The sequence below is a fragment of the Miscanthus floridulus genome, chromosome 5 (genome assembly GCF_019320115.1).
Source record: "Miscanthus floridulus cultivar M001 chromosome 5, ASM1932011v1, whole genome shotgun sequence".
In the NCBI taxonomy this organism is placed as follows: domain Eukaryota; kingdom Viridiplantae; phylum Streptophyta; class Magnoliopsida; order Poales; family Poaceae; genus Miscanthus; species Miscanthus floridulus.
In genome coordinates, this window is record NC_089584.1 from 90,094,967 (window position 1) to 90,120,455 (window position 25,489).

The 25,489-nt window shown below is 47.1% G+C and overlaps 1 protein-coding gene across 2 annotated transcripts; it reads left to right on the forward strand.

The window, feature by feature from the left end:
• Positions 1 to 1,986: 1,986 nt before the first annotated feature.
• On the forward strand, positions 1,987 to 24,667 carry LOC136450216 (uncharacterized). 2 transcript variants are annotated; one of them, XM_066450581.1, is made up of 21 exons: positions 1,987 to 2,339; positions 2,459 to 2,540; positions 3,204 to 3,243; positions 3,336 to 3,584; positions 3,948 to 4,047; positions 4,128 to 4,202; positions 4,409 to 4,507; positions 4,651 to 4,767; positions 4,855 to 4,970; positions 5,077 to 5,176; positions 5,975 to 6,333; positions 7,277 to 7,607; positions 13,218 to 13,414; positions 13,611 to 13,829; positions 14,214 to 14,400; positions 21,463 to 21,710; positions 21,897 to 21,989; positions 22,065 to 22,166; positions 22,371 to 22,749; positions 23,413 to 23,550; positions 23,768 to 24,667. In XM_066450581.1, exons 1-21 carry the CDS (start codon positions 2,208 to 2,210, stop codon positions 24,512 to 24,514), a joined length of 4,110 nt encoding a protein of 1,369 aa, XP_066306678.1. In that variant the 5' UTR covers positions 1,987 to 2,207; the 3' UTR covers positions 24,515 to 24,667. The 2 variants fall into 2 exon arrangements, with proteins under 2 accessions (XP_066306678.1, XP_066306679.1); XM_066450582.1 differs by lacking the exon at positions 1,987 to 2,339 and having other exon boundaries at positions 2,457 to 2,540; positions 3,346 to 3,584.
• Positions 24,668 to 25,489: the final 822 nt, after the last annotated feature.

The following is a 25,489-nucleotide window of genomic DNA, read 5'->3' on the forward strand; positions in this document are numbered from 1 at the left end:
GTTATCTGGTATTTGTTTAGTCATTCAGATAGTGACGGGCGATTTTTAGCTATGCATTACACACCTCATGTGGATCTAGCTTTCAACAGCGTATGCCCATCCGTGGATCTCATGATTGTCTTATACATACTGCATGTTTGGTTGGATGGATAGAATGAGCTATTTTTCTCTTTAATTACATGGATGAGAGTGGATGCGATGAGAATAGTTGACTAATTATATATAAAAATAATAACAACTAACTATACGCTAATAAATATACATTAACACTAAATTTGTCATAATCACTAATTAAAATAAAATATGTTAATTAACACCATTAATACTACCCTAACTGGCACACAAAACATGCACTAATCAACGTATTAACACTTATCAAAACTAATTTTGTCATCATAATTATTGATTAATGATATAACATACTTTTTATCCCTAATTTATTTGCCAATGATAATAAAGATTAAAAATATGGATAAGTTCATCGCTAGTTTTTTTTGTGACCGTTGTATCCAGCATCTAGTAGGAATATTCCGTGCAGTGGATATTTATGTTTAGCCAATCCATCAAACCAAACACCATCGATCTATCGTCATCTCTCATCCATATAGATATCCATCCAACCAAACGTACCCTTACTTTGAGATGCTACTCAATTAACTATGAAATGGGATGAGATGGGGGCTAGGAGGCTAAAAAAAGGTCCTACAAAGCACCAACGCAAGCATGTTGGAATACGTTGGTCGTTATTGTTGTCAGCACTTGAGGCTACACCATTGCATCGGTGGGGTTGGACGGCAGTAAGACTAGACACCGCACCTATACCATTGATTAGGGCACCCGTAATGGTACAAGCCAGTTTCTATCTCTAAGCCAACCTCTTCAATAGTGCTAGCTTTTAGCAATGGCTCATAATACGATTAGACCTACATGACACTCTCACATGATCTTAAAATATGTATATGAGCCTAGCTCTTAATCCAGAGCTAGTTTTTCTCTCTCTTCTATTAAAAAAATGGCTCATTGCGGGTGCCCTTATGATTAATCTAATTTAACCGCGATTAGAGCATTCAATGCAAATGGCTTATTTGTTAAAAATGTCTTTTTATCCATGTTGCTAAGTCAAAGTGTCACACTAGAGGCCTGGCAGTGTGGATGTCCTAATGGGTTTATATTTTTGACCGGAGGAGGTTAGATATAGTAATGCATAAATTCTTTAGCGCGTGAGGCATGTTGTTGGCACCAAAAAGTAGCCAATCCTAGGTTTCCTTGGTAAACAGGCATAGCTTATTTTCCAAAATTGTTGGTTTTGGTATTTCTTCAACTTGCAAATTACTCCATTCACTCCAAATTATTGTACGTTTTGTTTTTAAAGATATAGTCTTTGTTATGTATTTAGATATACATTATGTTACATATATAATAAAAATAATATATCTATTAAAGCTAAAATGCTATATAATTTAAAACAGAAGAAGTATATTTCACTATTATGTTTTCATTGTCGAGACAATCAGAATGCATATATATAGAAAGCTAAAACCATCGTGACTTGACTGGAGAGGCGCTGCAATAAATCCTTTGCGAATGTACGGGGATTTGCTCCTATGACGGCACGTTCCAGCATCAATACAAGTTTCTTCACCAAAACATAAAACATGGTTGGCAACATTCTAAATTGAATAAGATTTTCAGCCTAAAGAAAGAGCACACCTTCATCCGTTTTTATTTGCAGGCCTTTCTTTTGGGCCCAACACCGAACTATGGAAGGCGATTCATTTGGATCCAGAGCCCAATAGGAAGCTTTGGTCCAAAAAGTGAAGCCTTCACCGGGAAGAGGCCTATTACATCTAGGCCCATATTTTCTTTTACTAACAAGGCCCATATATTTCAACTTACTCATATTCATCATGGCCGTCGAAAAAAGGCCTACTAGCCCATTCGTCCAGCTCATCTTGCTCTTCTCTTTTTCTCATCAAAAAACAAAAATCTTGCTCTTCTCTTCGCCTCCTTTCTAACCGTTGCAGTTGCAGGTTCCGACTCAGATCTCCCCGACCTGCCACCACCACCCGCGACGCGAGCCCTGCACAACATCACTGCTACCTCCCCTCTGCTCATCCCCAGATCTCCAGACTCCAGATCTCTGCTCCGGCCCCCGCCCCCCTCTCGCCCGCGACAACCCCGCCGCAGCACGCGGCGGCCGCGGCGACATGCTCCGCCTGCGGGCGTTCCGGCCGACGACCGACAAAGTTGTGAAGATCCAGCTCCACCCCACTCACCCCTGGCTCGTCACCGCCGACGCCAACGACCGCGTCTCCGTCTGGGACTGGGAGCACCGCCAGGTACCGCTTGTTTCTAGGGACCCCCTGGCTACCTGCTAATTTGATCTCGCGATACAGAGGCGGCTTCGAAGCTTTGTTTGGGCTCCATTTGATCTCACGGTGCTTTTGTAATCCGTTAGGTGATCTATGAGCTGAAGGCAGGTGGTGTTGATGAGCGTCGCTTGGTTGGAGCGAAGCTTGAGAAACTCGCTGAGGGAGATGGTATGTGGCTCAGTAGTTCATCTTTCGTTTATTACTGCTGGTTTGGGCATGTGATGTGGTTGTTGTGCATAGTGGTAATGCTATTCACACTGTTGAATTGTGACATATGGTTGTTCATTTGTTAAAATGGGCGTTCATTTACTATCTGGCACAACTTGAATTTGTCTGAGTACTGAAATGCCATTTCTCTGTCCTTGTAGAGCTATGGTACGTTGCTTGATTTCCTGTAGTAATGTAATCCCATAGTACACTGTATCAATGAAAATTCTTATTCTCATATACTCATCTCTAGAAGGAACAACACCGCAAAATACTTCATTGCTATAGGATATGATTACATTCAATTTGTACTTCATTACTAGCGTATTAAGTATGGGTTTGATATCACCACTAAAGTTTGTGTTTCAAATGTCATTTGCAAAACTTACTTATCTGCAACATGCCAACACCCTATCCTAAATGGCTAAATGTAGCCTAAATCTTGATCCTTGTTGAAGGTAGCTGTACTGTTATTTTTGTCATTCCTGACTTCACATTTTTGCTGTCCCCTTCACTTCTAATATCCATGGTATTTCGTGTTTTGTTTATTTATCTTTTATTCAAGCCAGATCAGTGGATGTAATATGTGCTTCTCGCTTTACCCATTTTCAATGTTTTGTGCAGATTCAAAAGGAAAGCCCGCTGAGGCAATTCGAGGGGGAAGGTATCGATTTGAGTTTTCTGCCCCTTAATTACGTTGATCATGTGCGTAGTACCTTCACCTGACTCCCGATGGGCCTACTGTTCTTCCCCAAGTGTAAAGCAGGTTTCCTTTTATGATGATGATGTTCGCTTTTGGCAACATTGGCGCAATTGCTCAGCTGCTGCTGAGGCCCCAACTGCAGTCAATCAGCAATCTTCCACGTTCAGTGCACCTGCACCCTCAACACGAGGAAGGCACTTTGTTGTCATTTGTTGTGAGAACAAAGTCATATTTTTGGATTTGGTGACTATGCGGGGCCGCGATGTTCCTAAACAGGAGCTTGACAATAGGTCACTTCTTTGGTATGGTTACTTTTCTCTAATTACTTAAGTTTATGGGTACAAATATTTGTTCATGGCATTTAGATGGGCCTAATTGGATTATGCATACCAGGTTGATTTTCTCTAACAATGTTCATTTTGGCTAGTTGATTTAGGAGCAAAACTATTACATATTTTCGGATGTTGAGAGTTTAACCTACATTGCACATCGCTTAAGGCCTATAGGCTACTTCCTGCACTTTGGCTACTTCACACCATGCCTTTGTTTTATGTATTATAGAATGCAGAGTAACCAGTGTACTCTTCTGACACAAACAACATGTGTTGTATTCACTCAACATTCATCTGTTGTGTGATAATTTAAAACCCTATGCTTTTCTGCAGTATGGAGTTCCTCTCTAGGTCATCTTCTAGCGATGCTCCTCTTGTTGCCTTTGGGTCATCTGATGGCGTCATCAGGGTTCTTTCGATGTTGACATGGAAGGTTAAACATACTCTACCCTACCCCCTTTTCTTCATTACTGGCGTACTGCAAGTTTAAACTGAGTCATTTGATCCTTGCAGCTTGTGCGGAGGTATACGGGTGGACATAAAGGAGCAATAGCTTGCTTAATGACGTACATGTCTGCAGCTGGTGAGGTAAAATTTTGCACAAATATATCTTGTCGTTGACTCAGGTTGCTTCATTTTGGTGGTTAGAATTATGTTCTTTCTGTTGTGTTCATATGTTGTGATTTTCTATTTGCATGTTTCATTTTTTAACAATTAATTGTTGTTAATTCTTCCGATTTCATTTCTGCGGATATTACTGTTATATCTTCCAATTAATAATGCATTCTCTTCAGGTACATTTAGTTTCTGGTGGCAGCGATGGCCTGCTGATATTATGGAGTGCTGATCATATCCATGATTCACGTGAGCTTGTGCCTAAAATTAGTATGAAGGTACTGAGTTACTGACTTTCGATCACTGATTATTTATGTATCAGAAAAAATAAAATGGTGCAGAACGTTTGTAAATAACTTGTAAAAAACATTACTTAGCATTCGGGTTGGTTAATTCTGTTTTTTGGGGATATTTTCTCAAGGCCCATGATGGAGGTGTAGTTGCTGTTGAACTTTCAAGGGTGATGGGGAGTGCTCCACAGCTCATTACAATAGGGGCTGATAAAACTTTAGCCATATGGGATACTGTTACTTTCAAGGTACTTATATTAAACATTTGCATGAAGTTGTATTATTTATTATTTTAAATATAGCTTAAAGTATCGCATTTACTGTTTGCTGCTCAGGAAATAAGGCGCATTAAACCAGTGCCTAAACTTGCTTGTCATAGTGTTGCATCGTGGTGTCATCCCCGTGCACCAAACCTTGATATTCTAACTTGTGTCAAGGACTCCCATATTTGGTATGTATTTCTGTGGCTCCAGAGACATATTAGTTGGAGAATGGAGATTTTTCTCGAATGATGCTAATAATAGCTTATTGCACTGTTATACGCTCTATTATTACAGGGCCATAGAGCACCCAACTTATTCTGCTTTAACAAGACCGCTCTGCGAACTGTCATCACTAGTTCCTCCACAGGTTCTTGCACAACATAAGAAACTGAGGGTATTCTTCTGTTCTTATTCCTTGTACGGAGTGTACTAATTTTTTTCATCTCAGCGGTGATATTTGTAGTTACTGTATATGATCTTATGTTTAACACATTTTGAAAATCTGAAATATTTCTTACTCACTTATCTCAACTTTATTAACTACTATGTCCAGGATTAGGCCATTCACAGTTTGATGATTTTTTTTTGTTTGCAATAGTTGGAATAGATTGCATGCTGCCCTGCAAAGAAAAAACCTCACCATTGATACTGTGAGTCGTGATGGGACATGCACACATTGGGACATCTCAAATATCATTATCATTATCATTACCTAATAAAAAAGAGAAAATGGAACTGACATGTACTGTTCCAATGGTTCTTATTCCAGTACCGTACACCCACAATTTCATCGACAGTTGTTAGTGATGGTTGAATCTTCCATGGTATAAGTTGTGGATAAACCTCCAGAATCATGAATACCAGCATGTTAACTTTTAGCACAAAGTAATGAACTGCCTATACCCACGTTTATTTAGGTCAGCTCTCATTCAAGAGACTAGAGTGATATAACACTTTTTATAATCTCTGCTTGATCTATATTCTTCAAATTGAAGCTTGTTTCCTGAGTAGAATAACTGTATTCGAAACATGCAATTTAGTACATGAAAGAGAGGTGGTCCCCCCCCCCCCCCCCCCCCCCCCCAAAAAAAAAAAAAAAAAAAAATCTCAGTACTCTATTGTGCAAATACTGTGATGCATTTTCCTCAAGTGTGTTGCTAACTATAGATTAAATTTTGTGGTTATATTATAGGTTTACTGCATGGTGGCACACCCCTTGCAGCCACATCTTGTTGCTACTGGAACTAATATTGGTATCATATTAAGCGAGTTTGATCCAAGATCACTTCCAGCAATTGCTCCTTTACCAACACCAACAGGCAACAAGGAACATTCTGCTGTTTACATAGTTGAAAGAGAACTTAAGTTACTGAATTTCCAATTGTCAAACACAGCGAATCCATCCCTTGGGAATGCTGGTGTTGCATCTGATGCAGGAAGATCAAGGAATGATTCAATAGAACAGTTGATAGTAAAGCAGACCAAGAAGCATATCAGCACTCCTGCTCCCCACGATTCCTATTCGGTCCTTTCCGTTAGCAGTTCTGGGAAGTAAGTGATATGTATGCTGTCTTGTCGTCTATGTCCTCCGATCACAAATATAAGTCCATTAGAACATTGACACAGTCTCCAATATGATACTTTGACTAGGAATGTATCTGTAAAAGTATATTATTTTAAATCGGTAGAGTTATACATCAAGAAAAATTTCTCATAATGAATCTAGTAATGCCAATCTTGTGTTGTCAGTCTATATAATTTTAGTTATTGGTAGTCAAAGGTAGAAAAGTTTGACTTAGAAGAAACCTAGATGGACTTATATTTCTGGTTGGAGGAAGCTGAACTTTACTACAATACAGTATGGAAGCAATTTTGTACTTTGTTTACCTACTTCAAATTTTCAACCAGCGTGTGGTGGCTACACTACACATTGTCCCTAGCTGAATTTGAACTAGTTTTTGACTCTTCGTCTTGTTATTGTTGCATTATTCACCAACCACATTATTTTCCAGTAATACAAGGTAGTCATTGGCTTAAGCTGTGTTATTTTGGGTGCAATCTGTCACCTTCCAAGTCAGTGCTGCTTATGCTCAATGCTTTAATCTGCTTTTGCATTTACTGTAGTGCTGTTGGAAAATTTCTGAGTTCTGGTTTCCACTGGTTTCATCCTAAATTGATTTGAAGCCTGTTTCCTCAAAAGAAAATGGTTTAGGCCCTAGAACACACCTGTGGTCCTGGTTTTGTTGAATACTTTTTTTTATTTACTGCTTGTTATGGTCTTGTGATCAAATCATGAAAAACTTTTCAACACGTAGTCAACTCCCCCCAGCCCTTTTGTTATCTAACAGGCCAAAAACTGGAAAACTCCCGTTAGTATGGTTTGCTGTCTGGTTCAGTTCTCCAATATCCTATTGCTTGCATACCTGTAGACATTTTAGCTGCTCTCCAGATTTAAAATGAATTTTCTAATGATAGTGTTATACTTTCATTTCAGGTATGTTGCAATTGTATGGCCAGATATCCCTTCTTTTGCTGTATACAAAGCAAGTGATTGGTCAGTTGTTGATTCAGGCACAGGGAAGCTTTTTGCCTGGGACACCTGTCGAGACAGATATGCTTTAGTAGAGAGTGCATTGGCCCTGAGAATGCCACTTGTTGTGAAAGGTGGTTCTTCTAAAAAGGCAAAAGAAGCAGCAGCTGCTGCAGCTCAAGCAGCAGCTGCAGCAGCTAGTGCTGCTTCTGCCGCTACAGTGCAAGTGCGTATCTTATTAGATGACGGAACAGCACATGTTTTGCAGAGATCGATTGATGGTCGTAGTGAACCGGTCAGTAATCATCGCTTGTTCCCCCCCTTTTATATTTTTTTTTGTAGCACTAATTAGTCTCCAATTCTAATTTTCTCTTTATTCATAGTTTGCTGGAGATCTGAACTTATCTTTTGTAGATACCCTAATGTTGTGTCCAAAACATGCTGCAGTGGCAGCATGTGATGGAAAATTTTCAGCTTAAAGAAGTTAAATTGCATTTCATAGTAACATGTTTTCTCCTAATTAACGTGGTTTTTAACATGAGAGAATTATCTATTTGTCACTAAAACAAATCAGTCTTCCGTATGTAGCACTAAAAATTTTGAACTTTCTTATCTAGCATCGAGTTGAAATTTTCTCCTCTAAATGGCACTGTCGTCCATTTGGGGCAAAATTTCGTTAGTTGACTGTATTGACTGTGGCACTTTTCTTTGAGAAGGACCAAAATACCCTTCTGCTTATCAGGCAGCTCGTCTCCTCTCCGACGCGGAAGTGGCGCACGTCTCGGCTTCTCTTCTCCCCCGAGCCTTCTATCCTCTTCAATAAAAAAAAAACAGAACCCTAGATCCATGGAAGGAATCGTTGGGGGAGATGAGGATGGGGTGGAGGTGCCGGCTTCCTCATGTGGCGGACGCGGGGCGGCGGCCTCGCCCGCCGGCGCTAATTGCAAGTCGCAGCACGGGGCACGTGCGCGGCAGGGCGGCCTCGCCCGTCGGCGCTGATGCGAGGTTGCGGCGGCAGCGACGGGGCGGAGGGCCGGGGCGCCGGCGCGGGGGAGCAGCGCAGCCGGGCGTCGAGGGAGCAGGCGGCTGCGGTGGGGGAGGAGAGGAGTGGGCGGGACGCAGTGCCCGGCCATCTGACAGGACGATGCGGAGGCGGAGGAGGCGAGCATGGCGCCGGTCGGCCCGCACGACGAGTGCTCTACTCCAGAGAGAAGATGGATCTGTCTGAAGTTGTGGGGCCCGGAGTGCTGTGGGCGGCATGGCGTACTGGCGTGAATGCACGGCACGGCAAGCGCTGCCAGCGGGGGCGGAGGGAATCGGCTCATCTGGTTTGCCTCGCTCGCGTTCGAGTATATAGGGAGCCTCCCGGGAGAGCGACGAGACGACGCCTGGCGCAGGCATTGGTGAGGGACAGGTGAGGTGAGGTGGCCGTGTCGCGTCGTGCGGGCTCAGCCTCGTGGGCTCGTCGGAACGTGGTGGAGCCGTGGAGGCATCGAGGAGCATCGGCTGCGACATCTTCTGCGCCGCATGCTTCTGTGACCACTCGTGTGCACGACTGCCATTTCTGGGACTAGGATGATCCCCAACAAGGCAACAAGGACGGAGGATTCATGGATCCTAGCAGTGCGACCTCTCGCAGAAACAAACAACAAACAAGAAAAGGTGGTAGCGTTTTGGCTCATCATTTATAGCTCTTGATTTTCTTTGAGACAGGATGGCAACCCGTTCATCTATTGTTTCTCTATTTGACATCATGTATTTCTGTGATAAAGAAGGGTATTTATGTCATTTTACCAGCCCCTTGACGCCGTTACTGGCCCAAATGGACGGCAGTGCTATCTAGGGAAGGAAATTTCAATTTAGTGCCAAATAAGAAAGTTCAAATTTTTTAGTGCCAAATGCGGAAGACTGATTTATTTCAGTGCCAAATACATAATTCTCCCTTTTAACATTGATGAGCTATATGATGTGCGACTGATTTAAACCATTGGCTGAACTTTTTTATGCTTGCTCAATTGCATAAAAGTTCTTGTTTGTGGACAATGTGATAACACACTGACAATTATTTATACAACAACAACAACAAAGCCTTTAAGTCCCAAACAAGTTGGGGTGGGCTAGAGTTGAAACCCAGCAGAAGCAATCAAGGTTCAGCCACATGAATAGCTGTTTTCCAAGCACTCCTATCTAAGGCTAAGTCTTTGGGTATATTCCATCCTTTCAAGTCTTCTTTTATTGCCTCTACCGAAGTCAACTTCGGTCTTCCTCTACCTCTTTTCACGTTACTGTTCTGGCTTAGGATTCCACTATGCATCGGTGCCTCTGGAGGTCTCCGTTGGACATGTCCAAACCATCTCAATCGGTGTTGGACAAGCTTTTCTTCAATTGGTGCTACCCTTAATCTATCACGTATATCATCGTTCCGAACTCGATCCCGTCTTATATGACCGCAAATCCAACGCAACATACGCATTTCCGCGACACTTATCTGTTGAACATGTCGTATTTTCGTAGGCCAACATTCTGCACCATACAACATAGCAGGTCTAATCGCCGTCCTATAAAACTTGCCTTTTAGCTTCTGTGGTACCCTTTTGTCACATAGGACACCAGATGCTTGGCGCCACTTCATCCACCCTGCTTTGATTCTATGGCTCACATCTTCATCAGTATCTCCGTCTCTCTGTAGCATTGATCCTAAATATCGAAAGGTATCCTTCCTAGATACTACTTGACCTTCCAAACTAATATCTTTCTTCTCCTGAGTAGTAGTGCCGAAGTCACATCTCATATACTCAGTTTTAGTTCTACTGAGTCTAAAACATTTGGACTCCAAAGTCTCCTGTCATAACTCCCGTTTCTGATTCACTCATATCCGGCTTTCATCAACTAGCACTACATCATCCGCGAAAAGCATACACCAAGGGATGTCCCCTTGTGACCTCATCCATCACTAAGGCAAACAGATAAGGACTCAAAGTTGACCCTTGATGTAGTTCTATCCTAATCGGGAAGTCATCTGTGTCTCCATCACTTGTTCGAACACTAGTCATAACATTGTTGTACATGTCCTTAATGAGCCCGACGTACTTCGTTGGGACTTTATGTTTGTCCAAAGCCCACCACATAACATTCCTTGGTATTTTATCATAAGCCTTCTCCAAGTCAATAAAAACCATGTGTAAGTTCTTCTTCTCCCTATACCGCTTCATAACTTGTCTTATTAAGAAAAAGACTTCCATGGTTGACCTTCCGGGTATGAAACCAAATTGGTTCATAGAGACCCGCGTTATTGCTCTCAAGTGATTCTCGATAACTCTCTCCCATAGCTTCATAATATGGCTCATCAACTTAATTCTCCGGTAATTAATACAACTTTGAATATTCCTTTTATTCTTGTAGATCGGTACCAATATACTTCTCCTCCACTCGTCATGCATCTTGTTCGATCGAAAACTATGGTTGAACAGCTTGTTAGCCATACTATAGATATGTCCCCGAGGCATCTCCACACCTCGATTGGGATACCATCCGGTCCCATCGCCTTACATCCTTTTATCATTTTCAACGCCTCTCTGACCTCAGATTCTTGGATTCTCCGCACAAAGGGCATATTGGTGTCATCAAAAGAGTCATCCAACTGAAAGGTTGTGTCCGTATTCTCACCATTGAACAATTTGTCAAAATACTCTTGCCATCGATGTCGGATCTCATCCTCCTTCACCAAGAGATGCTCCCTTTCATCCTTAATGCACTTAACTTGGTTGAAGTCCCTTGTCTTTCTCTCACGAACCCTAGCCATCCTATAAATGTCCTTCTCTCCTTCCTTCGTACTCAAATATTGGTAAAGATCCTCGTACGCTCTACCCTTTGCCACACTTACAGCTCGCTTTGCAGTCTTCTTTGCCACCTTGTACTTCTCTATATTGTCCACACTCTTGTCATGGTACAAGCGTCTATAGCATTCTTTCTTCTCCTTAATAGCCCTTTGGACTTCCTCGTTCCACCACCAAGTATCTTTAGCCTCGCCTCCACTTCCTTTGGTTACTCCACACACCTCTGAGGCCACCTTCTGAATGTTGGTTGCCATCTTCTCCCACATGTTGTTTATGTCCTCTTCTTTCTTCCAAGAGCCCTCTTTGATAACCCTTTTCTCTGAATACCTCTGACGTCTCCTCTTTCAGTTTCCACCACTTTGTTCTTTCAATCTTAGCTTGTTTATCCCTACGGGCGCCAAAGGGCCTCTAGTCCAACTGGTTAGAGTGTCTAGGCGTCACTCCTCAGGTCCTGGGTTCGACTCCCCGTGGGAGCGAATTTCAGGCTGGGGTTAAAAAAATCCCCTCGTCTGTTTGACGCCAAAGCATAGGTCTAAGGACTGGCCCGTTCTCACAGGGCGACGGTGCCGCTGTGTAAGGGTGGGGCAGGGGTTTGGGGGTTTTCTGGGCCTGCGTGAGAAGGTCTTCTTAATGCAATGCCTGGGGGTGGTCATACCCTCGCAGGTCCAGTTTTTTTTTATCCCTACGGGCACGCACCTGAAAACGAAAGTCTGCCACCAAAAGCTTATGTTGAGAAACAACACACTCTCCTGGTATCACCTTGCAACCCAAGCATGTTCGTTTGTCCTTTCTTCTTGCGAGGACAAAGTCAATCTGGCTAGAGTGTTGTCCGCTGCTAAAGAAAGTGTTGGCTATCATTAGGTCAAAAGCTACCGCGAAGTCCAGAACTTCCTCCCCCTCCTGATTCCTACTACCATACCCAAAACATCCATGAACTGCCTCAAAACCTGCGCTTGTAGTACCTACATGCCCATTAAGATCTCCTCCTATAAAAAGCTTCTCACTACTAGGTACAGCTCTAATCAGGCCATCTAAGTCTTCCCAGAACTGTCTCTTAGCACTCTCGTCGAGGCCTACTTAGGGGGCATATGCACTAATTACGTTCAAGACCATATCACCAACGACAAGCTTGACTAAGATAATCCTATCTCCTTGCCTTTTCACTCCCACCACACCATTCTTGAGGCTCTTATCAATCAAAACTCCTACTCCATTTCTATTCGCGACTGTCCCTGTCTACCAAAGCTTGAAACCTGTATTGTCCACCTTCTTCGCCTTCTGACCCTTCAATTTAGTCTCTTAAACGCATAATATATTTACGCGCCTCCTAGTCGCGGTATCAACTAATTCTCTTAACTTACCTGTAAGCGACCCTACATTCCAACTACCTAAACAGATCCTAGTTGGTTCGACTAGCTTCCTTACCCTTCGAACCCGTCGACTCAGATGTGAAGACCCTTGCTCATTTTTCACTACACCCGGGCGCCGATGTAGCGCGCCACTAAGGAAGCGACGACCCGATCCTTGCTCACTTGACACCATGCCCAGATCGCGACACGGCGTGTAAGGGGGTGCCGACCCGACCCTTACCCATTTAACACCATACCCGGATTCTGATATGGCGCGTCGCTAAGAGGGTTACGCCCCGGCGGTTTTCTTTCGGGTTTCATCTCCATTAGAATGGCTAGATTTAACGTTGGCTCGCCACGCCTATCACAACCCTCCTCCTTTACCAGGGCTTGGGACCTGCTATGTTGAGACAACATAGGCGGAGTTACACTGACAATTATTTATATTGGATCTTATTTTATCGTTACACTCCCCTTGTCTCATCATTCTGGTGTCGTTGGAAACAAGCTGTGCTTTCATACGATCATACCATGCTGTAGTTGCATTGAACATTAGCAGAGTGATACTGACATGGGTGTTTGCTAGGTTTAGTTTCTTTCTTTCACTTCTGAGTACATCTTCGTTTGACCAGTGAAATAGAAACCCTTAACTTTCTGTCCATTGGCACAAATTCAGCAGCAGAAACTCTTCTGTCTAGTGTAATGACTGTAATATTTCAGGTTATTGGACTGCATGGTGGTGCTTTACTTGGCGTCACATACCGCACATCTCGTGGAATCAGTCCTTTGACAGCAACAGCTATATCAACTGTTCAATCGATGCCCTTATCAGGTTTTGGTGGAAGTGGATCATCTTTTGCATCTGATGATCCATTTTCCTCTAAGGAAGGGCCTCCACAAAATTTCCAACTGTACAGGTATACATTTAAGTATTGTTCTTTTGACATTTATGCTAGATCTTGTTGCTTCCTTATTCCTGCAGTGTCTGGATAGTTATTTCTTGGCTGATACATTGTTCTGATGTACCTGTAAAGTTCACTTTGCTTCCTTATACAATGATCTAAACAGCTAACATCTTTGTGAAACTAAACATTACATTTTAAATTGGTGCAGCTGGGAGACCTATCAGCCTGTAAGCGGCCTGCTTGCACAACCTGAGTGGACCGTGTGGGACCAAACTGTTGAGTATTGCGCATTTGCTTATCAGCAGTATATAGTAATTTCTTCCTTGCGGCCCCAATTTAGGTACCTTGGAGATGTCTCAATTCCCTTTGCAACTGGTGCTGTCTGGCATCGAAGGCAGTTATTTGTGGCTACACTGACAACAATTGAGTAAGATTTTAATCTTCTTCATACTTACTTCAATAATGTTCACTTTTTGCCTTGAAAGACGATATCTCAATATTGCTATGCTTATGATGCTAGCTTGTATATAGAAATGGATAATGCCATATGAAGGTCATGAACTTATGATTGCTTCTATGATTAAAATTGTAGTAGCCTATATGCAGCTTAGCAAATAATTTCATTTTTTAGGGACATTTTATAATTTAGATTGCGTTCAGTGGTACCGAAAATGATAGTACCAAGATATTGAGCACGCAGTTTATTTTATTCTTCGAGATTTTCTTATTTACAGGATTATAGTTGCACATAAGTGGAAAGCAAACAATGTTTTCAACTTCTGTTCCTTGATCTTGTAAACATATTTCCCAGGTGTGTCTTTGTTGATGCTGGAGTGGCAGCTATTGACATTGAAACAAAAAGGAGAAAAGAAGAAATGAAAACAAGAGAAGCTCAGAATCGGGCAGTTGAAGAGCATGGAGATTTGGCTCTTATCACTGTTGAAGCTCCCCAGGTTACCGTGAGTGAAAAAGTATCATTGAGGCCACCAATGTTGCAGGTATGACATTTCAGTATGATGGATGCTTTTAGTGCCCATTTTCTTCTTTATTCATATGCTGTCTTCTGTTCCCGTAAGTGTATCGTAAGAAATTCTGAGCTGACATAATCAATATATACTTTCCTGTATTTGCAGCTTCTTTATACATGATTCTTTTCTTTTTGGTGTTTTGGGCTTTCGCACTTATCAACAAAAAAGCTCAATATGATCCACATCATTAACTTTGTTTCTGAAGCACCAATCTTTCACCTTAGTGATCAGTTAACAAAGATATTTGTTAGTCGCTGAATTCTCACTCTCGGTAGTAGGAGAATTCTTACTCTCATCGAGAGAGGATGACACTAGGAGTTGGGGCAATTTTCTTGTCTATTTCTCACACAAGCTCACAAATGCCATACCAACCTGAGGGGTTGGGGTTACATATTTATAGGCTGCTAGCCAGCCAAGCATATGCCAAGATGCTAGTCTAAGATGCTAATATGCTGTCCTAGCTAAGATGCTGTCCTCTAGTCTAAGATGCTGTCCTCTAAGATGCTGTCCTCTAGTCTAAGATGCTGTCCTAAAAACAGAAAAACAACCACAAGGATCATGTGAGCATCACAGCCCCACAAAGACCAGCCACACATGAGACTTATCCATCATTCTCCCCCTAAGTCTTGTGCGTCGTCTTGTGGGAGAGTTGAACCATCCCGGTCCTGGAGCAGAGCTCAAGGAACTTGATCCTCCCAAGGGGCTTGGTGAGCAGGTCCACAAGCTGGTCCTTTGTGTTGATGTAGCTCGCCTTGATGCTCCCTTCCTCCAAACAGCCTCGGATGAAGTGGTACCTCACCCGGATGTGCTTGCTGCGTTCGTGGAACACGGGGTTCTTTGCCAGGGCCAGAGCGGACTTGCTGTCCACCCTGAGCTCCACCGCTCTAGTGTCTCTGCCGAGATCACCAAGCAGTCGAGCGAGCCAGAGCGCCTGAGTCGAAGCGGTGGAGGCCGCTATGTACTCGGCCTCGTAGCTGGACAGGGCCACCACCTGCTGCTTGACCGACTGCCAGCTAACGAGGCACTTGCCGAGGAAGAAGAGGATCCCGCTCGTGCTCTTGCTGGTGTCGATGTCGCCGGCGTGGTCGCTGTCGCTGTACCCGACGAAGTGTGCCGCCCCAGGGCACCTCGGGTAGTAGAGGCCGTGGTCGAGAGTCCCCGCAACGTAGCGGATGATCCTCTTCACAGCCTGCTGGTGCTCCGTCGTCGGTCGCTGCATGAACCGACTAACGTAGCCGACGGAGAATGCCAAGTCCGGCCGTGTGTGGGCGAGGTAGCGAAGGCTCCCCATAAGACGCCGGTACTACGTAGCGTCCACCTCCTCTGTCGTGCTGTCGCGGCTCAGCTTCATCCTCTCCTCCATCAGAGTGAGAGCTGGGTTGCAGTCGGTGAGCCCAGCTAGCTCAACGACGCGCTTGGCGTAGGCGGTCTGTCGAAGCGTGATCCCAGAGTCATCCTGGTGTACCTCGATTCCCAGGTAGAAGGAGAGAGGCCTCAGGTCACTCATCTGGAAGGTGGCCTTCATCTCTTCCTTGAATGCCGCCACCTCCGCATCCTTGGTGCCGGTGATCACCAAGTCGTCGACGTAGACACCCACCAGCAGGGCATTTCCTCCATTGCCCCGTCGGTAGATGGCCGCCTCGTGCGGGCTTTGCTCGAAGCCCATCCCCTTTAGCGTGGAATCCAACTTGGCATTCCATGCCCTCGGTGCCTGCCGCAAGCCATAGAGGGCCTTGCGCAGGCGGAGCACCTTGCCCTCCTTGCCGGGGATCGCAAATCCCGGCGGCTGGTACACGTAGACCTCCTCCTTCAAGTCGCCGTTAAGGAACGCCGACTTGACGTCCATGTGATGAACACGCCAGCCCTCCTGGGCAGCTAGCGCAAGGAGGAGTCGCACGGACTCCATCCGTGCCACGGGAGCAAAGGCGTCGTCGAAGTCGACCCCCTCCTGCTGCACGAAACCTCGTGCCACCAAGCGAGCCTTGTGCTTGACGATGGCGCCGGCTTCATCCCTCTTCAGCTTGTACACCCACTTAAGGGTGATCGCGCGGTGGCCACGAGGAAGGTCAGCAAGCTCCCAGGTGCGGTTCTTCTCAACCGCATCCATCTTCAACTGCATTGCGGCGCGCCATGCCGCGTGTCTCTCGGCCTCTGCGAACGACCAAGGCTCGCCGTCGTCACATGCAAGGTGCAACTGCGCCTCCAGGTCCTCCAGGTCGTGAGGCACCAGTCCCGGCACCAACTGGTCGCCGAGAAGGTTCTCCATCGTACGGTACCGCAACGGCTCGCCGTCGTGGTACGCGTCGATGCGCTCCTCGTCGTGAGAGAGCGGAGTAGCGAGCTCAACCGGGCTGTGCTCGACACGAGCTGGTGTTGGAGTAGACATGCCCGGAGAGGTGCCTGTCGGTGCTGGAGTGCGTGGCGTTGCCGGCTGTGGTGAAGCCGGCGAAGAACTCATCGCAGCCGAGGTCCTGGCTGGAGAGCGTGGAGCTGTCGGAGTAGCAGGCGCCGGGGTCGGTGGAGGCTCGGGGACTGGGGTAGACGCGCTCGCCGAAGAAGAGCTGCCTACTCCCCCAGCTCCCTCGAAGTGGACATACTCGACAGTGAAGTCGTCGTACGTCGGAGCCGAGCCATCGTCCACCGCCTTGTCCCACGTCCATCCTCGCCCTTCGTCGAACACAACGTCGCGCGCCGTGCGCACACACTGTGTCTTCGGGTCGAGGATGCGGTAGGCCTTCGAGCCCTCCGCGTAGCCGATGAACACTCCCGGAGTGCTCCTGTCGTCGAGCTTGCTGATGTGGCCAAGCTCCTTGGCGAACGCGAGGCAGCCGAAGACCCGCAAGTGGGAGACCGCCGGCTTGCCCCCATGCCAAGCCTCGTACGGCGTCCTGCCGTCGAGCGCCTTGGTAGGCGAGCGGTTGAGGATGTAGACGGCCGTCACCACCGCCTCTCCCCAGAAGACAGCCGGCATCCCCCTCTGCTTGAGGAGGGCCCGAGCCATCCCCACAACCGTCTGGTTGCGCCGCTCGACGACGCCGTTCTGCTGCGGGCTGTACGACGCGGAGTAGTGGCGCTGAATGCCCTCGTCAGCGCAGTACGACGCGAATTCAGCCGCCGTTGTCCGTGCGCAGCACGCGCAGCTTGCGGCCGCACTCCGCCTCCGCAGCAGCCTGCGCACGTCTGATGGCGTCCGCAACCTCTCCCTTGCTGCCGAGGACCATCACCCACATGTAGCGGGAGAGGTCGTCGACGAGCAGCAGGAAGTAGCGTCGTCCTCCCGGTGTGGCCGGTGTCACCGGGCCACACAAGTCCCCGTGCACGAGCTCGAGCCTCTCCTTGGCTCGAAAGCTCGCCCGCTGGAGAAAGGGGAGTCGCCTCTGCTTCGTCAACACGCAGACGTCGCAGAGCTGCTCCACATGGTTGAGGCACGGCAGGCCTCGCACCATCTCCGTGGCACTGAGCCGCTTAAGGGCCTCAAAGTGAAGGTGCCCGAAACGCTCGTGCCACTGCCACGCCTCGTCGTCCCGACGAGCAGCGAGACAGAGGGGTTGTGCCACCTGCACGTTAAGGACGTAGAGTCGATTTGCGCTTCTGGATACCTTGGCAAGAAGGCGACGACGACGATCCCAAATCCTCATGACTCCGTCCTCAACCACCACGCGCGAACCGTTCTCATCCAGCTGTCCCAAGCTGATGATGGAGTTCCTCAACGCGGGGATGTAGTAGACTCCGGTGAGCAGCCTGTGCTCACCAGACACGGCGGTGAAGATGATGGAGCCGACGCCCTTGATCTCCACGCCGGAGGCATCCCCAAACTTGACGGAGCCTCAGACGCTAGAGTCAAGCTCGGTGAAGAACTCCCGTCGACCGGTCATGTGATGGGTGGCGCAGGTGTCGAGGCACCACCCGTCAGTCTTGTCGTTGCCGGAGCTGTCGCCAAGGAGGGCATGTGCTTTTGGCTCGTCAAGGTGGAGGAGAGCTGCTGCGGCCGGTGCCGCTGGAGGTAGCTCGATGCTGGCATGTGCCATGAACAGAGCCGACTCCTCCTCCTCCGCCTATGCGACGTGGGCCTGGCCGCGTCGTGGCTGTCGACAGTCGTTGGCCCAATGGCCAAGCTGGCCGCAGTTGCGGCAGGCGTCGTCTCGTGCCGGCTTGTGCCTGCCGGCGGCGCCGCCTTGAGCGCCTCCGCGGGCATCACCCTCGGCACGTCCTCGCGCCCCGGCCTGGGCGTCTCTGCGCGCCTTGCGTGGCTTGCCACGCTTGCGGCCGCCTGTCGCGGAAGAAGGCTCCCCCTTCCTCCGGTCACCTTGGCTGGCAAGCCACTGCTCCCGAGTGAGGAGGAGCTTCCCGCCAGTGGTGATGGGCCCCGAGAGGGACTGTGGCTCATCGCTGTCGACGACCTTGAGGCGACCTATCGCCTCCTCGATCGACATCGTGGAGAGATCCAACAGAGACTCGATCGAGCGAGCCATCTGCTTGTACTTCTCGGGGACGCGCGGAAGAACTTTTCGACAGCTCTCTCCTCGCCGTAAGTGTCGTCGCCGAACTGCACCATCTTCTGCAACAGAGTGTTGAGACGGAGAGCAAAGTCATCAACGTCCTCACCTGGCTTGAAGGCCAGGTTCTCCCACTCCTTGCGAAGTGCCTGCAGTGTGGACTTGCGGGCGCGGTCGCTGCCGATGCGTGCCGCAGCGATGGCGTCCCAAGCCTCCTTGGCAGTCCGCTTGCTGGTGAGCGAGAACTGCATCTCGGGCGGGACTGCAGCGATGAGAGCATCCAGCGCCCGTCGATCTAGGTCGTAGTCGACGTCGTCATACCGGACTGCCTCCCACATGTGCCGCACCTGGAGCTTTACCCTCATCACCGCAGCCCACTCGACGTAGTTGGTCTTGGTGAGGGTAGGCCACCCACCGCCGGGACCGACGTCCCTGACAACAGCCTGGAGCCCGTGGTAACCACGGTACCGATCCGGGGAGAGAGAGCCACGCTGCCTGTGAAGGCCGCGCTCTCCATCGACCTGTCGGTACCGATTCGGGGAGAGAGAGCCACGCTGCCTGTGAAGGCCGCGCTCTCCATCGACCCGTCCGCCACCGTTGCCGTGCGCGCCTCCTCCAGGAGCGCCGCCGCCGTGCGCGCCTCCTCCAGGGCGCGTCCGCGCCTGTCTGGGCTGCCGCCGCGCTTGTGGGCGTGCGCGGCTGCTCCAGGAGCTCCACCGCCGTGCGCGCCTCCTCCAGGAGCGCCGCCAGCACGTCCGCGCCTGTCTGGGCTGCCGCCACGCTCGTGGACGTGGCCCACTGTGCCGCCCGCGCTCGCGCTGCCTCCCTCTCTAGCAGCTCGAGGTCCGCGTCGGCGGTGTCGTCAGCGGAAATGGAGCTGCCGATGCTGCCGCGCAGAGCCTCGACCTCCGCCACCGCCGCACGCGCTGCATTCGCCGCCGCCGCTGCTTCCGCCTCCGCTCTGGCTGCTGCCAGCTCCGCCGCTGCCAGCCTCGACGCCCTTGCCGCCGCCGCAGCGGTCTCTGCCGCCGCTCGCTCGCGTTCCTCTGCCGCGGCAAGTTCGGCCTCCTGCCGACGCCGCGTGCTCGAGGCGACCGAGCGCTGAGACTGCCCTGCGGACATGACGCGCTACCGGGGGGCTGCTGCGTGGGGAGAGGGCTGCTTCAGACGAGCTGGGAGAGGAGTGAATAGGAGCGGACGGAGGAGTTGCTGCTGCCAACAGCCGGGGCTGTTGTGGGGCTGGGAGAGAAGATGAGCAAGAGATGCTCAGGCTACAGGATAATACGGCTCTGATACCAGTTGTTAGTCGCTGAATTCTCACTCTTGGTAGTAGGAGAATTCTTACTCTCATCGAGAGAGGATGACACTAGGAGTTGGGGCAATTTTCTTGTCTATTTCTCACACAAGCTCACAAATGCCATACCAACCTGAGGGGTTGGGGTTACATATTTATAGGCTGCTAGCCAGCCAAGCATATGCCAAGATGCTAGTCTAAGATGCTAATATGCTGTCCTAGCTAAGATGCTGTCCTCTAGTCTAAGATGCTGTCCTCTAAGATGCTGTCCTCTAGTCTAAGATGCTGTCCTAAAAACAGAAAAACAGCCACAAGGACCATGTGAGCATCACAGCCCCACAAAGACCAGCCACACATGAGACTTATCCATCAATATCGAGCCTTGTAAAATGCAACATACACTTTTGAAGTTCTGTGTTAAATATAAAAAAGAGTTTCACACTCCTTATCATTAGACAAAATGTATGGAGCAATGCTTATGCCCTCTAGTTTGGTGTGTGTAGAGTGTGTGTGGGTGTTTGGGTTCTTGTCCCGTATTTTCTTCTTAATATAATGAAGCGCAGCGCTCCTGCGTTTTCGAGAAAAAATGCTTATACCCTCTAGTTTTGTCACAAGTCAAACTTCTCTAACTTCAACAAAGGTTCTAGAAAATATATCAACATCTAGAATACCAAATAAATGCAATATCAAGATATATTTGATTGGTGGATTTAGTGAAACTAATTTGATGTTGTATATATTCGTGCATTTTTCTATAAACTTGGTCAAAGTAAAGAGAAGTTTGAGTTAGGACAAAACTAAAATGACCTACATCTTGAAACGGTGGGAGTATTGGTCAATATTCTGTGGCTATCTATCTGAGTGTGTTTCAGAAACAAAATTATTTTATGTTGAGTTGAAAAATTAATATTTTGTTTCAAGTATTTCTAACCCTTACAAATGGAACAGATCAAAGTTCTCCATGGCCACAATTTGTTGTAAAATCTTCTGTGAACCAAAGCTATCTTGAAAAATCAGGACCAGGTATAACCTGGCATTTTTAACTTGAGTAGTAATCTATCTCTTCAGGGTACATTTAGTTAATGTGGTAATGCATTCTTTTTTAACAAGCTGCAGTTGCAAACAGCCTGGTATTTTTTTTTCAATGTTTTATTATTTTTAAAAATGGCAGTCTGTTAATATATTGAATGACGTACATATTGACATATTTTATTGTTCTTACATCCTTCACTTTTATTCCAGGTTGTTCGTTTAGCCTCCTTTCAGCACTCTCCATCGATACCACCATTTATAGTGCCAAAGCAATCCAAGTTCGATGGAGATGATTCAGTGTTTCAGAAAGAACTGGATGGCAGAAGATATGCTGAAGTTGCTGTTGCTGGAGGAGGGGTGTCTGTTGCAGTAACTCGCTTCCCTCCTGAGCAGAAGAGACCTATTGGACCTCTTGTTGTGGTTGGTGTAAGAGATGGAGTTCTCTGGCTTGTTGACAGGTAACATATACTCTCCTTAGCATCTCATTTCTTTATTAAAAGAGCAAGAGCAGTTCCTTAATGCACAATGAAATGCCGTGGAATTAAATTTTGTTCAAACAACTTACATTGTTACCTTTTGTTACTCTTTGATATGCTTACCTAGTTACCTGGATGTAACTATGAAATATTCCATGTACCTTGCAGGTATATGTGTGCACATGCCTTGTCACTCAGCCATCCTGGTATAAGATGCCGTTGCCTTGCAGCATATGGGGACCCTGTTAGTGCTGTGAAATGGTATGTTTGTGGAGCATTGCCTCTTTCTGTGTTTAGGACCTGAGAAGAAGAATCACATATATACCCATTATGCAGGGCAACGAGACTTGGCCGAGAGCATCACGATGACCTGGCTCAGTTTATGCTGGGTATGGGCTATGCCACTGAAGCTCTTCATTTGCCTGGAATATCTAAGAGGTAAGACCGTAAGACCTTTGTTTTTGCCTATTTGAGCTGTGTTTTATATGACGTAACATGCTAGGACATCTGGACATGTCTTGAGTTAACTTCACTCTCAAAGTAATGTCTTGAGTTAACTGAACTCTCAAAGTTAGGATATCAAGAATTATTGGACATATTCTGATTTTTTTCTTTATTTGAATTCGTGATGATACCCCGCAGGCTGGAGTTTGACCTTGCAATGCAGAGCAATGACCTGAAAAGAGCACTTGCTTGTCTATTGACAATGAGCAATAGCCGAGATGTGGGACAAGAAACAGCTGCCGCTGATGCCACTGACGTTACACAGATTCTTAATTTGGCGGTAGCTAAGCAAGCTAAGCAGGAAAGTCTTGCAGATGCCGTGCAAGGAATAGTGAAATTTGTCAAGGAGTTTTTTGACCTTATTGATGCAGCAGATGCCACTGGGCAATCTGACATTGCTCGTGAAGTTTTAAAGAGATTAGCGGCTGCAGCTTCTGTAAAGGGTGCCCTCCATGGACAGATGCTGCGAGGCCTGGCACTCCGTCTTGCAAACCATGGGGAGCTTACTAGATTGTCGGTATGTTTGACCACAAATTTATGGCTAATAATTTACATTGAAAAACTTGAGATTCTTATCCATGATGAGTATTGGTGATTAAAAAGTTCTAATTTTCATTCATAATAGCACATTAGCACCAATGTCTGGTACTACCTCTGTTCCGAGAATGATGCAATTCTAGTTCTGCCCTTAGTCAACTATCTGAAGTTTGACCAGGTTTGTAGAAAAAATTATCAATATTGGTGACACCAGATAGGTGTATTATGAAAACTATTCCATGAGGAATTTGATATCATAAATATTGATCTTTTTTGTATAAATTTGGTCAAACTCAAGATGGTTTGACTCGGTACTATGCTAGAATTGTATTCTTTTCCAGACGGAGGGAGTAGAAAAATGTTATTATATAGTTGAGAGCTTTTCTTGTGTAGCTTTATGGGACTGTGTATGTTGCCTTTTCTGTTTTGGTGTTGGGTTGTGCCTTTTCTTTTGATATTGCAATGCTGGGAGACACTGCCATGCTCATACCCATGTATGAGGGAACATGGACCCAAGCACATGCTTAGAATCTCATGGGGACTATGTCTAAGTCTAACTTCACCTGTTGGAAATGCAATACATTGTTCTCTGAATTACCACAAATTCATAGGAATAACCACTAACACCAGTGTACTTGCCCAGGGTTTGGTAAGCAATTTGATCACAGCTGGCCATGGACGCGAAGCAGCATTTGCTGCTGCAGTTCTGGGAGATAATGCCCTAATGGAGAAAGCATGGCAGGACACAGGAATGTTGGCTGAGGCTGTTTTACATGCTCAAGTAAGTTCTTTGTTTAATTGAATTATCTCATGCTCAATCCTACTTAATGAGCTGCAAACCATTATGGTTTTGCGGAACAACATTTTTTTTGTCTTTCCATTTTCTTCCATACTTCCATTGCTGTTATTGTATTATCCACTTTTTTTTATTTATTTAGCTGAAATTATCCACACTTTGTATGATTTTGATATGCTCACTAGCCTAATAAACTCTCTAGGCCCATGGTCGTCCATCATTAAGGAACTTGGTTATAACATGGAACAAGATGCTACAGAAGGAACTGGATCACACACCAACTGTAAAAACCGATGCCGCCGCAGCATTCTTGGCTTCTCTTGAGGATCCAAAGCTCACAAGCCTGGGGGAAACTGAGAAAAAGCCTCCCATTGAAATACTTCCTCCTGGGATGCCTCCCCTATCTGCACCTCCAATCGTGATTAAAAAGGCCGGAGCAAAACCTGGCCTCCCTAATGCAGCAAAGGCCTCAAATGGGCCTATAGGTTCTCCGATGGTTCAAGGTACTCCTGGGGCACAAGGAGTCCCCATGAATCAAGTTACTCCATCGCAGGGCAGCGACGAGGCAAAGCCATCAGATGCTACAGTGGCTGATGCAGCTGCCGTGACTTCAGAAGGCACTGCAGCTCCCCCAGCTGCAGAAGGTACAGCAGCTCCCAGCAGTGAGGAAGCTAAAGCAGCACCTGGCAATAAGGGAGGCACATCACATCCAGTCAACGAGGAAGCCACAGCAGCTGCAGTTTCAGATGCAGCAGGCAGCCGTGATGCTCCGGCTCCGGCTCCGGCTGCTCCTGCTCATGCGGTTGATACCAGTAGCTCGGATGCACCTGCTGTTACTCCCAGTGAAGTCACCGTCTCTGCCCTCTCAACCGAGGCACCCGAGTTGACGGATAAGCCATCTTCAACAGAGGTATCGTTGCCACCTCCACCCACTGTTTCTGGTGTATAAATATTTTTTATTCTTTTAGCAGTGTGCCAATTTTTTGTATGCTGGTGCGTTCGTTCCACTGTAATTTTCCCCCCAATACTGGTATAGGTATTTGTTGTCCATGGTATTCAGATTTCGTAGACGCCAGGCAGTATGTGAGTAGCCTTGTACATCTGCTGTCTGCGTCTCACGAGGACGTGCTACCATTGTGTCATTCTGTGGGCATAGCTTATGTTGTTTGTGACCAATCGATAGGACCACAGTTCAATTTTTGCTTGATGGGTTAATCAAGCTGCATCATCGATATCCTTCTTGCCTTGCACGACCGATTCGTCTCGCCGATTTGACGTAAGTGCTGAGATTTGCAAAATGTCTTGCTGGGTCATCTAACTTGAGAATCTGTGCGTACCGAAGGCTCCATGTCGGCCCTGTCCGGTCAATCTCATTGGTCGAGGCGTGTCAAAAGCCAAGTAGGCAACAGCAAGGGGTGACAACTATTCTGACTAGCGAATAGGACGGCAGCCCCTGGACCGGACGAACCGGTAGGTATTGCTGACTTTGACATGGGGAGATATGTGGCGCAACAGCAGCCGCGGCGCGGTGCAGCTTCCATCTACCCTCTTCACTCTCCGGTCAGCTGTCACGTATCTACCACCGTACGGTCGCCGCTCGTGCCGCCGTCAAGCAGCTCCAGTTCACGGAGGATTTCGTGGCTGCACGTCTCATCCGGCTCAAGAGTTTTTTAGGCGATATCGGCTTTGATCTTTTATCATCTGTGACCGAACTCCTGACCGGCTATAAGAAGACGCAGATCGCCGCTAGGGCTTTTGCGTCTGGCGTTGATTGCTCTCCACGACGTGAAAAGAAACCCTGTGTTCCGAGGTTTCCTTCCATGTCGACGAGAGGGGACGAGGCGAGGCAGGCGACGGTGAAGATCATCGAGACGGTGCACGTGGAGGCGGACCGGTATAGCTTCAAGTCGATCGTCCAGAGGCT

Bases quoted from the DNA above. Each gene is read 5' to 3' on its own strand.
- LOC136450216 (XM_066450581.1), top strand. From the start codon at position 2,208: ATGCTCCGCCTGCGGGCGTTCCGGCCGACGACCGACAAAGTTGTGAAG. The intron at 3,585-3,947 runs GTATGGTTACTT...GCTTTTCTGCAG, and splicing joins GACAATAGGTCACTTCTTTG to TATGGAGTTCCTCTCTAGGT. The intron at 23,551-23,767 runs GTAAGTTCTTTG...TAAACTCTCTAG, and splicing joins AGGCTGTTTTACATGCTCAA to GCCCATGGTCGTCCATCATT.